The following is a 13,446-nucleotide window of genomic DNA, read 5'->3' on the forward strand; positions in this document are numbered from 1 at the left end:
TTATTTCATTTTCAGAACACACTGCACTTTTCCTTGTTTATACCTCTAGAAACCTCTAAATTGTTTCCTATGATCTGGCTCTGAGAGAATCCTACCCTTCTTCTAGATCAGCATTTCTCCACCTTGGCACTCTTGGCATTCCAGGTCATATGATTCTTTATTGTGGGCAGGTGGTCTGTGCACTGTATGATGTTCAGCAGCATCCCAGGCCTCCTTTCACAGTTGTTAGGTGCCATGGAGTCAGTTCTGTTGTTGTTGTTGTTAGTTGCTGTCCCGTTAGTTCCAACTCATAGTGACCCTATGCACAAGAGAAGGAAACAATGCCCAGGTGTGCACCAACCTCAAAATTGTTGCTAGGATTGAGCCCATTGTTGCAACCACTGTGTCAATCCATCTTATTGAGGGTCTTGCTCTTTTTCAGTGACCCTTAACCGAGCATAATGTCCTTATCCAGGGACTGATCCCTCCTGATAACACATACAAAGTGTGTGAGACGTCATCTCGCCATCCTTGCTTCTAAGGTGGTACTTCTTTCAAAACAGATTTGTTCATTCTTTTTGGCAGTTCATGGTATATTCAATATTTCTTTGCCAACACCGCAATTCAAAGGCAGCTCATCTTCGGTCTTCCTTATTCATTATCCAGCTTTGGCATGCATATGAGGTGACTGAAAACACCATGGCTTGGATGAGGCGCATGTTAGCCTTCAAGGTGACATATTTGTTTTTTCACACTTTAAAGAGGTCTTTTGCAGCCAATTTGCTCAGTGCAATGGGTCCTTAGATTTCTTGGCTTCCTCCATGAGTGTTGATTGTGGATCCAAGTAAAATGAAATCCTTGACAACTTCAATCTTTTCTCTGTTTATCATGTGTTTTGCTTATTGGACCAGTCGTGAGGATTTTTGTTTTCTTTAAGTTGTGGCGCAATCCGTATGGAAGGCTATGGTTTTTGATCTTCATCAGTAAGTTTCTAAAGTCCTCTTCCCTTTCAGCAAGCAGGGTTGTGTTATCTGCACAATGCAGGTTGTTAACGAGTCTTCCTGCAATTCTGATGTCCCGTTCTTCTTCATACAGTCCAGCTTCCCAGACACATAGCTCTGACACATAGCGACTCTATCTACAACAGAACAAAATACTGCCAAGTCCTGTGCCATCCTCACAATCGTTAGCATGTGTGAGCCCATTGTTGCAGCCATTGCTCAATTCATCTCATTGAGCGTCTTCCCCTTTTTAACTGAACCATTACCTTTCTAAGCTTGATGTCCTTCTCCAGGGACTAGACCCTCTTGATAACATGTTCTAAGTACATGAGAGGAAATATCACCATCCTCAATTCTAAGGTGCATTTTGAATTTAGTTCTCCCAGGACAGATTTGTTCATTCTCTCCAGTACATAGCCATAACAAACTCTCTCCCAATTGTGACAACCGGAAATGTCTCCAAACATTGGCAATAATCCCCTGGGGTGGTATCACACCCAGTTGAGAATCACTCTTCCAGTCATCTCCCAAATAAAAACTATAAAAAATTTTAGATACAGTCCTTTCCTCTCCCTATCTACAATGTTTTCTGTTTGTTTTTTTTTTTTTAATTTACTCTACCTTGTAATTGAATCATATTCTGCCGTATTATTGTCATTATTTGTGACCAGGAATCCTTTTCATTTCCCTTTAGAAGGTGTTTGTGTCCTTTGGAGACCATAGCGTGCAATTTAAAACGACACTAAATAAAAAAAAAAGAACCTCAGGTGCGTTAGGCCCTCAGAGCTTATTCACTGTATGACTCTGGATGGGGTATGTAATCTCTCTTATTCTTTTTTCACTTGTAAAGAAAAGATAAAATGTTAAAGTGAAGATTAATTTGGTATTAATTTTAAGCACAGTACCTGTCAAAAGTCGGCAACTGAAAACAGTTTACCAGAGAGAATAGAGTTGGGCCTTGGGGTTTTTAACAGCTAAGGCCTCCCTATGCTCTGAGAAGATGCTGCTTATCCCTGTGTCTCTGAGCGAAGTGAAAAGCAGCTGAGATTAGACCTTGTGAGGAAGGGGTGTGTGCATTTACAGGTCAGGGTAGGGGTGCTGGATAGAGGCTGCAGTTCAGTGCTGGCCTAAGGCGCATGACGAGGAGTTTCCTGGAGGTCTAGGCTCCTCTTCCATGCCAGCCACCTTCCTAGTCATTCCTCAGAGCTGAGCCCCTGAAATGTGTCCAGCGTACATTATCACCTCCCATAGCATGGAGTTACAAGAACTATGGAATATTGAGTCAAGATAAACTGTGGGAATAAGATATAACTTCTCAGAACCTCCTCTTCTCTTCTGCAAAATAGGGGTGATAATAGATGTCTATTAAAGACAATTGACCCCAGCCCATTCATATTTACCTCTTAAACCTTCCCAGAAACTAACAACTTACGATGAAGACAAAAGATCTGGGGAAAGTTTAAATAATTAGATAAACCATAACTAGCCCACAGAATGCAGACACACAAACTTAGTAAACCAATGCCATGTAAAGCCCCACTTTTAATAGCCCACATCATGCTGATAAGTGAATGACAATCATTCATTTAAAATTTTCCTTTTGGAAAATATCCTGTTTGTACTGTATATAAGCTGATCAAAACTGTAATATGAAGAGCTCATCTCACTGGAGGAATATCCTGTGTTTGGGGAAAGTGTTTGGACTCAAGAACACTTTTTAACTCTAACTGAGCTATTGATTAGATTTTTAAAAATAATATTTTAGAGTTTTTGGTGAAAGTTTACAAAGCAAGGTAGGTTCCCAGTTGGCAATTTCTGCACAAATTGTTGAGTGACATTAGTTACATTAAGCATAATGTGTCACATTCTCTTTCTTTGTGTTTTTTTGTTCCATTTTCAGTAGCATGTTTCCTTGCCTCCTCATCTTCTTATCTTTGCCTTTGAGTAATTGTTGACCTTCAGGTCTCCTACTGATTGTGGTTAAGTAGAGCACCCATCTTACAGGTAATGTCCTTTATTATGTGGGCCACTCTGCTATTTTGCTAAAAGGTGATCCTAGAGCACAGGCTCAGTTCTAAGTTTAAAGGGTAGCTCAGGGCAATAGTCTCAGGGAGTCCTCTGCTCTCTACTGTTCCACTTTGTCTGACTTTTAATTAAGAATTTGAGTGCTGCTTCACATTTTTCTCCCACTCTGTCTGGGACCCTAGTCAGAACAGTCAGTGGTGGTAGCCAGGAACAAGTTAGTTCTTCTGTTCTCAGGGTAGAAGTATTTCTGGCTCTTCTATAGACTTGTTTCTTCTCTGACCCATTGGTTAATATTTTACTGTTTGCTCCAGGCAAGTAGAGACCCGTAGATACGTTTTAGATGGCAGCTCACAAGCTTTCAAGATCCCAGATACTACTCACTTCACTAGGATGCCGATCATGCTTTTTGTGAACTATGTTATGCCATTTGACTGAGTTGTCCCATGAGACAATGACCCTAAGTTTTCAAACCCAGGAAACCAATCTTGGAAGGTGTTTGATTATGTCTGTGAAGGATCTGTGTCTGTGTCTTCAATGCATATAGATGTCTGCACCCACATATTTGCATTTACATGCTGTGGTTATGTGTTCGGCTGCTAAACAAAAGGTAGGCAGTTCAAATCCACCAGCTGCTCCTTGGAAACCCTATGGGGTAGTTCTATTCTATCCATCGGGTTACTCTGAGTCAGAATAGACTGGACGGCAACGGGTTTTTTGGAGGGTATATACCTAGCAGTGGGATTGCTAGATCTATTTCCAGTTTTGAGAAAGCACCATAGTGTTTTCCTTGGTTGTTGTAGCATTTTATACTCACTTCAACAAAGGATTAGTGTTCCGATCTCCCCACCTCCGGGCAACTTTTGTTGTTTTTATCTACTTTTTTTTTTTTTTCTGTCAGTGCCATGTCAGTGGGGGTAAATTGTTATCTCATAGTTTTGATTTTCATCTCTCTAATTGTGATCATGGATATCTTTTCATAAGTTTGTTAGCTGCTTGGATGTTCTCTTTGGTGAATATTCTGTTCATGTTCTTTGCCCATTTTGTGATTGGGTTGTTTGCCTTTTTGTTGTTGAGTTGTTGCAATTATTTTTAGATTTTAGACTCTTATGTTGATCGGGTTTTTATATTGACATGCCTGACGGTGTGGTTGTAAGTAGGAATCTATAAAAGTACTATATGCATAACATATAAATTAAGTGTATATGATAATACCTGCAAAACTTAATCCTTCAAAGGAATGGAAACCTCAGTAATTCATTACTCTTCTTCGTTAAATACCTGCTTTGTTCCTGGCATTCTGCTGAGTATGTTCGCCTTGTTCGCCTATATTATCTCATTGAAACCTCAGAAGCCTAAAACATAGCAAGTGATGGTGTTGTCATTTGTTCCTGTGGAGTGGTTCTGACCTAGTGTCACCTTATGTATAACATTGTCTGAGGACATATTTTCCAACTACCAACGCTTCTTTTTTGTTCCCTACTTTCACATTGCAATCACCAATAATTATCAATGCATCCTGATTGCATTTTTGATTAATTTCCAACTGCAGAAGTTGGTAAAAATCTTCAATTTCTTTACCTTTGGCCTTAGCGGAAAAAAATTAAAAAAAAAAAAATTTTTTTTAAGTGGGTAGTGTGTAAATTTGAATAATAGTCACTTTAACTGGTCTTCCTTGTAGGCATATGGATATTATCCTATCACTGACAGTGTTGTACTTCAGGATAGCTCCTAAAATGTTCCTTTTTGATAATGAATGCAACCCCATTCTCCTTCAAGTTGTCTTTGCCAGCATAGTAGACTATATGATTATCTGATTCAAAATGGCCAATATCAGTGCATTTCACTTCACCAATGCCTGGGGTATCAATGTTTATGCATTCCATTTCATTATTGACAATTTCCAATTTTCCTGGATTCTTACTTCATATGTTCCACTTTCTGATTTTTTTAATCAATGTTTGCAGCTATTTCTTCTCATTTTGAGTCATGCCATGTAAGCAAATGTAGGTCCTGAAAGCTTGACTCCTTCTACATCATTAAGGTCAACTCTACTTTGACGAGGTAGCTCTTCCCATGTCATCGTTTGAGTGCTTTCCAGCCTGGGGGGCTCATCTTCTGGCCCCATATCAGACAGTGTTCCAAAGGTATCCATAAAGTTTTCACTGGCTAATTCTTTTTAGAATTAAACTGCTGGGTCCTTCTTCCTACTCTCTCTAAGTCTGGAAACTCAGCTGAAACCTGTGCACTATGGGTGACCCTGTTGGTATTTGAACACTGGTGGCATAGCTTCAAGCATCACAGCAAAATGCAAGCCCCCACAGTATGAGAAACTGACAGACGGGTGGGGGAGCAGGGGGTGGAGCCAGACAATTTGCTTCTAGTCTAGGTTCCTCCAAATTCTCTAGTAGGGGGTGGAGCAAGACAATTTGGAGGAACGTAACCTAGAAACAAGGAATGTTCTTTCTGTTCTCTCTGGCTGGTCTGGAATCCCTGGTGGAGTAGTGGTGAAGAGCTATGGCTCCTAACCAAAAGGTTGGCTGTTTGAATCCACCAATCACTCCTTGGAAAACCTATGGGGCATTTCTACTCTGTTCTGTAGGAACTATGAATTGGAATCAACTCTACGGCAATGAGTTTGTTTTTTGTTTCTTTTTTATGGCTAGTCTGGCTCCACTTCAGCTTAAATTATGAATGGGGCCTCCTGGACACCATGTGCGTTTCATGAAATTTAAGGAAAAAATTTTGGATGTAGAATGGACCAATTGTTTCAGACCGTACCTCTTCAGTGGTGAGGAAGCAATGCCTGCTGAACAAGCCATGACAAGAAAATGCAATGGGAACTCCTCTAGGAAACTTGCTTTGACTTCTCTGAGTTTCAGATGATTAGATAAAATTTACATGTGCACAAAGTGTTTATTTAAAAACTAAGCAATCCTCTGGATACCTTTACTCATCTTCAGCAGTCACTCTTAACTACTTTAGGAATTTTTCTGGCTTTTGTCTCTATGAAATTATAAATTTACATCGGTATTTCTAATTCATCAAGTTTAGACATAATCTGTAGACTTACTAATAAGATAGATGAGGATTCAACTCTCTTGCACATTTCCTTCCCCCTCCTTCCATGTTCTGAATACAGTCATTACACAATATAGGTAAACCAGTACTCACTCATCAATTCAGATATTGATTGAATGACTCGGGATTGTTAAAGAGAGGAACTGAGGACAAGAGAAGTTGATAGATTTCTGTAAGTATGTGGGAAATTTTACAAAGGTCATTGACCAATGTAGAATGCAGCCAAGAACACGTAAAAGGAATAAGGAGACACAGTGATTATCAAATTGTGCAAATCTCTTCATGTGACATGACTTCTGGTGACTACAAACTTGCTTAAATTTTACCTTGTACAAAAATTTAACTTTTCCCTGTTTGCCTTGGCTTTTGTTCTTTTCCATGAGGAATTATCCTTGGAAATTCGGAAGTAGCTAAGCTGTCTTTTTTATTTGAAATTCCCTGACAACCCCTGAGAATTTGTGCAAATGAACAGAGGCTGACCAGGCCACAAACACCACCTGGTGGCCTATATCAACTAACCTCAGGAAGGCCAGGGAGCATGATTCAAATTAATTATGTTAAGATTAGCTCTTTTACTTAAATTTCTTTTGTATTTCCTCTCTTTTCTCTTTAAAAACTTGCTTTATGTGGCCTGAGATGAGTCTCCCTATTTGTCTGAACAGAGAGGTCTCTCTGTGCCCACACAGATTAATTGATTGAATAAACAACATATGCTTTCTTTGCGCTACTGTTACTATTTCGTGTTGGGCTCTCTAAAAGTGTTATTTGTCATAAAAAAGAGAATTATAACATAGGTCACAGGTTTAGTCTCCTTCAGCCTTACTGTTCAAGCCAGTCTCAGAGACAGGCTAGTCTGACATTCTTACCAGACCAGCATCAACTTGGATAAAGTTTATTGTGGGTCACCTATAAAACTGGATGCGTTTCACCTTGTTCTTTGTTTTTCTCCTGAGAGCTTTGCTTTGATCCAGAGAGAGTTTTTTCTCTGGTTTTCCACTTGTCAGAAGAAACAGACTGTCAGATCTGCATTTGGAAGTGGCCAACCATAAACAGAAAACTCTGGTGGCATAGTGGTTAAGTGCTATGGCTCCTAACCAAAAGGTCGGCAGTTCAAATCAACCAGGCATTCCTTGGAAACTCGATGGGGCAGTTCTACTCTGTCCTATAGGGTCACTGCAAGTCGGAATCAACTTGACAGCAATGGGTTTCGTTTTTTTTTTTTTTTTTTTGAACTATGAAGATGTGGCCCTAGGAACAAGATGCACAAGTCTCACATTCCTACCAAACTTTCCAGTTCTCATAGAGTCCTTTAAGTCTCAGGTCTCTCCTATTTCTGGAAAAAGTTCTGTTTTTAACATGTTGCCTCTTTCCTAATTCGTGTACCTATCTTCCTAAATGGTATAGCTTAACCAAGGATAATTTGGTCCTGTAAAGGTTACTTTGGAGATTTTTCAAGATCGGTAAACTGGTTGATTTAAGCAGTTCACTAGATGTAAGGGGATCCCTCACATCTCTAAGATATTGGGGTGCTTATTTTGATTGATACAATGTGGTTTCTAAAAGTCAAAACCATTCCAAAATTGCCTCTCACGCAGAAGAGACTGTTAAATCCCCGACTTCAGGAGAAGTAGCTTTTACTTTCTGCTCCCATATCTATATAGGTGTATGTTATGTGTGTGTCTTGGTCCTCTATTGCTGCTATAACAAAAATATGACAAGTGGATGGCTTTAACAAAGAGAAGTTTATTTTCCCAGAGTAAAGTGGGCTAAAATCCAAATTCAGGTGTCAGCTCCAGGGGAAGGCTTTCTCTCTCTGTTGGCCTTCTCATTAATCTTCCCCTGGACTAGGAGCTTCTTTGAGCAGGAACCCTGGTCCAAAGGAGGAGCTCCACTCCTGGCACTGCTTTCTTGGTGGTACGAGGTCTCCCTGTCTCTCTGCTAGCTTCTTCTTCTTTTTTTTTTAACCTCAAGAGATTGCCCCAAACCAAATCCAATCTTGTAGATTGAGTCCTGCCTCACTAACACAACTGCAGCCCATCCTCCCTCATTAACAGCATAGAGGCAGGATTTACACTATATAGGAAAATCACACAATACCTGGAAACATGGCTCAGCCCAATTGATACACATTTTTGGGGGGACATAATTCAATCCATGACAGTGTGTATATGTCATATTTTTCTACCTCTGGATGGTATTACCAATTAGATTATAATACCCTTTCAAGAAGTTGTATTTTGATTGATTTCAAGATAAATGACAAATTAAAAAATTGAATAGTCCCACTATTATCAGAAATTAATGGAAGTGAATTTGTCATGACAAACAAATATTTCTACAGCAATTATGTTTTTAGTATAACAGCTTAAACATGATTTTCAAGCTCTTTTGGTAGATTAAATGTTAGATTTAGGCTAGATTAGGTAAGGTGTACAAGATGGATTCTGTTAAAACCAGAGAGCAACTTTCGTTGTCATGTAAAATATCTAGCCATTCTAGAATGAGAAAAAAGTAAGCGTGGAGCAAAGCTCTATGTTTATGAAAAGTAATAGCAGGTTTGTGGTAAAGCAATGTTCTTATACTCAAAGCTAACTAAGACTTCATAGGATTTTTGGAAACCTTTAGCATCAAATAACATGCAAAGCTGGAATTTGGTTTTATCTTCTGTAAAATAACAAAATTTTCCTTAATAACTGGGTTGTGCTTAGGAAGACCTTTTAAAAGCTTCTCTTTATCTTCTATAAATGTGCTTTATCTTCTAGGCAAAGTTCATGATCTTATGTTGACTTTATCATGTTCTCGATTGCTTAAGAAAATACAAATATCATCATTGTGTCTTTGGTTATATAGATATCCTAGCATTGTTTCTCTATGACCAGAGATTCTAATTAACTAAATGAAAAACATCTCAAAATCTAATCTTAAATGATGTCTTTATACCTAAAACTTGTCTTTTGGCATTTCCCAGTAAAAAAAATAAAAAATTTTTTAACATGTTGCCTCTTTCCTAATTCGTGTACCTAGCTTCCTAAATGGTATAGCTTAACCAAGGATAATTTGGTCCTGTAAAGGTTACTTTGGAGATTTTTCAAGATCAGTAAACTGGTTGATTTAAGCAGTTCACTAGATGTAAGGGGATCCCTCACATCTCTAAGATATTGGGGTGCTTATTTTGATTGATACAATGTGGTTGTATCAATTTTTTTTTTTTTTAAAGTCTCAACAGATTTGTTTTCTTTCTATTTGTAAACAGAGAGGTTCTAAAAATTATTAGGTTTATTTGAAATGTAATGATTCACTTGGAGAATATCATCAAATTAGAAGAATGCCTTATAAGATTTGGGGACTTCAAGAAGAGAGAAACTAATTCAAATCTGTTGGTACTACAGGTGAAATCTGGAGACAAGTTCTTGGCTTGGCTTCCTAGCTTTGAAGAGACTTTCACAAATTTAGTCTTCAAATTCTTATGAAAACATTCAGCAAAGAAAACTTAAGAGGCCTGCCTATACGATAAATTCCCACTCTTGCAGCATCTTTTTAAACATTTATGACCAACCCAATTGTTATGGATTGAACTGAGTCTAGCCTGGAAGGAGCTTGAGCTGCACAAGCAATTTGTATCTGCTGCTAATTGCAAGGTTGACAGTTTCAACCTACTCAGTGGTATAATAGAACAAAAGGCCTGGTGATCTGCTTCCTTAAACATTATAGCCAAGAAAACCCTATGGAGTAGTTGTACTTTGTAACACATGGGGTTGTCATGAGTCAGTAACTAACTGACAGCAGCTAAAAACTTCTAGTCTGGAACGCAACATGGAAGGTAAACCACCTTGCTCCTATTTTGTGTTCAGGTCTGTATTTTGCCACAGTCAAGGTACATATGCATTTCTCTGAACTTCATTTTATTATGAGCTTCAAATATCTTTACTCCCATCATATGTTAGAGAAGTACTGCTGTGACGTATGGAGTTTGAGGCCAGTGTGATCCAGAGTCAGTAAACGATTCTCACAAACTCTTTCGCTGATTAAGGCAGATATGTTTCTCCATTTTACAGCTGGTTCAATTGAGACAGAAGAAGCCATGAAAGAATGTGGTTGCCTTGGCTGGCCACGAAGGTGAGCAGAACCAGAAATGCTGGTAGGAGCCAGGGTGATGACTGCCTTCTGGCAAGGAATATACACCCTCCATCTGGACTCTCATTGGCTGTCTCTCCTAGCCTGGGTTTATAAAGCAGCAATTCTGAGTGTGAGAGACACTTTCGGGCTTTATTCTGCCTTCTGCCTCTCCTTGGCTTTGGGTTCTGAGATGGGTAAGCGCTTCGTACTGCTGCTGCTTGGCCTCTCCTTGCTGTTGAGTTTCCTTCAAGGTAAGGTTCTGGGGTCATACTGAAGGATAGTGAGGGTTGGCTATAGGTGTGCAGAACCCACACAAGCAGCTGTTGATCGTTGTTCCATGGGGAAGTGAGAAATGAGGTACAAGAATGGTCCTGACCTTCCCTTTAGAGGCGATCTTCACAGCCTCCATCCTACCCCCACTTGTTTTCTACCTCCTAGGCCTCCACTCTTCTTTGCTTCCTCATCCACTTTGGGCCCCAAAATGCTCCTCTTCATTTCTTCCTCCTTTCTCCTCTAATTTACTTCAAGCTCAACTTACCTCCCACACTAATATTGTCCTAGTGAAGTCACTGGACCAACACTCCAATCTGATATGTAAAAGAAATAACATATATTGAAAGAACGAAGTGTAGTAGAGCATGCATCCAGTTTGGCCGTAATGGTATGCTCTGCCTTACAGGAAAAACAAAGATATTTAACAAATCCAGTGAGTACAGATCACAGTTTCACATGAAAGCAATCCCAAGATAGGAGGTGAGATTTACAAGGGTAGCAATTAACTAAAATTTTATTTACACTGGAGTTTAGTGTAACGCTAATCTCTCAAAAGTGATACTATTTAACGAAGGCAATTCTTCTAAAATGAAAAATATAAAGAATTTTGACGTGGAAGTTTAATCATACATTTACAGCTGGGCCAACTTAACTGGAATCTTTGGATACAGAACTGACATTAGTTAGGAATGTGTAAATAAACCCTGCTTATTTAGCTGAGAGAAAAAGAAATAAGGTCCAGATGTTTGCTGAGGAACTTCTTCTGAGGTACTTAAAACCACATGTATATCTAGAGGCACTAATTTGGTTTAACAGCTCAATGAAGCTTTTTCTAAGACCAGCTACAGGAACTCTCTTAATGAACACAACTGAGGTTTGTTTTTCAAACAGCAAACTTTAACAGAAGCCTAATGGTTATCAGGAGTGTAGAAGTAAAACCCTTAGTTTAATTTCAGAATGGAGTGCTTCATTTTAGTCCTGAAATCCCCTGAAATAGACCTACCAGCACCTCAAAATTGAAAAGTTCCTCACATAGTATTAATTCATGATACTCTCCAGTTCCTCTAGCTTCCTTTCTGAGAGCCCTAAATTTGAGTTGAAAGGGATCTAAGAAAGTTTTTTGTGTGTGATGAGGGCAGATAATGAGGGTTGTTCTGAAAGGACTGAGAGAAGGATTCCAGGGTCACGGCACTTGAGGCCTGGGGGAGCTCCAATGTAGGCCATGATTTTCTCCCTCCTGGAAAACAGTCCGTTTCAGGAATCCCGAGTACTTGTGAGTATAGAAGTTCAGTCTGTGCTTAGACACAGGCCTTGCCCCACAGGCACAGATGCCTCCTCTCCCCAAAGGCCGTTAGTGCAGGCCCCTCGAAGGTGCAGGGGAGGCTCCACTGCTTGAAGCCAACCACAGAGAAATGAAATCACTCTTTTAGCACAACAACCAATGCCAACGCGTGTGGGGATCTGACCATTGTTCATACCAGATGGGGGTGTGTTGGTGGGCACCATCTCCTGAAAAAGTCTCATTGTGCTGTTTTTGGCATTCCAGCTCTACGCTGTTTCCGGTGTATTCATGTCAGACCTGATGGGAGTTGCGCACGTCAGAGAACCATCTGCAAAGCCAATGAAAATGAGGAGTGTGTTCTGATGAAGTACTATGATAGTAGGTGGCAAATGAGAAGCCCTCTTGACCTGACTGTTTCCAAATTTTCAAGAAGATGGCTCTCTGAAGAGCCCTGGGAGCTTGAGCAGAGAGTGAGAGAGGGTTTTTTTCCAGCTAAAGAGTTGGGACAGGGCCCTGTGGTTCTGGTGCAGTGTTGCCACCAGAATACCTAAAAGGGACCAGTATCCCTAAAAGGAAAAAAAGGATTTGCTAAAGGATCTCTGGGCCCTAGGGGTCTTTCTTCCACCACCTGTGGAGCTCTGTCCTTTCTTAGATTCTAGTCTCCTTCTTTTACTTTGTTCAGCCCTTCTGTATAATTTATTTTCAATTTGTTGAGGCTCGTTTTATGGCCACTGGTATGGATTGAAATATGTCCTCCCAATATATGTGATATAAATCCTAACCTCTATGCCCGTGGTTATAACCCCATTTGAAAATTGGTTGTCTTTGTTTTGTTAATGAGCCAGGGAGTAGAGTATGTCTTGAGTCATTCTTTTTTGAGATATAGAAGACATTAAAAAAATCAAGCAAGACGCTATTAGATTTTGAGGGATGACAGGAATTGGGCTGTAAATATTCCACTGGGGCATATTCGTGGTTGGGCTTTCAGGTAAGGATGGCTCAGTAGGAAAGATTTAGGATTTGGGGAGGTCGACCCATCAGGGGTCCACCTCAGTCATCTCAGTCCCTTCCCACCAAGCAGCAGCCTGCTGTTTAACCTCACTCATTGAATCACTGGTTCTTCCTCTTCCAATGAAAGTTTATTACTCACCTCTTAGGTGGCAATGTTTGCCTACCTGGAGAGGACACGCAAAGGCAAAAAATAAGGAATCCCCTTTCCTTGTCTTTCTTCTTCTCCAGATTACAGGCTCTTCCGTGGATACCAGAACTGTAGGTACAACTGCACCAACAAGGCCATATGCCAAGGAACTTTTCAAATGATTACTTCATGCTGCAAAGAAAACGATCTCTGTAACAGAATGTAGAACCTTGGAACTTGATCCCAAGCTTTGGTTCTCCAGCTCAGCCCATCTCATTTCTCATGTGTAAGCCTCGATGGACCAGGCTCTCTTTCCCCATCATTGTCTAAGCCCTGAAATCTGCTCCTTCCCAGCTACAAGTGCTCAGATTTTAAAAGCTCAACCCAACTGATGGAGGCTTTCTCTCTCCCACCACCTGTGGAGCTCTGTCATTTCTTAGATTCTGGTCTCCTTCATTTGCTTTGTTCCTCCCTTCTGTATAATTCATTCTAAATTTGTTGAGTCTGGTTTTGTGGTCACTGGTATGGACTGAAATATGTCACCCCAAAATATG

The 13,446-nt window shown here is 40.0% G+C and overlaps 1 protein-coding gene across 1 annotated transcript in view; it reads left to right on the forward strand.

The window, feature by feature from the left end:
• Window positions 1–13,118, forward strand: part of LOC126079001 (protein PIP-1-like) — a 152,596-nt gene extending 139,478 nt beyond the window's left edge. Inside the window, exons 3-4 of the mRNA XM_049889874.1 lie at window positions 12,019–12,132; window positions 12,994–13,118. Of these exons, the coding sequence (XP_049745831.1) occupies window positions 12,019–12,132; window positions 12,994–13,118 (239 nt within the window). The remainder of the gene's footprint in view (window positions 1–12,018; window positions 12,133–12,993) is intronic.
• Window positions 13,119–13,446: the final 328 nt, after the last annotated feature.

Source organism: Elephas maximus, chromosome 7 (assembly GCF_024166365.1).
Source record: "Elephas maximus indicus isolate mEleMax1 chromosome 7, mEleMax1 primary haplotype, whole genome shotgun sequence".
Lineage (NCBI taxonomy): Eukaryota > Metazoa > Chordata > Mammalia > Proboscidea > Elephantidae > Elephas > Elephas maximus.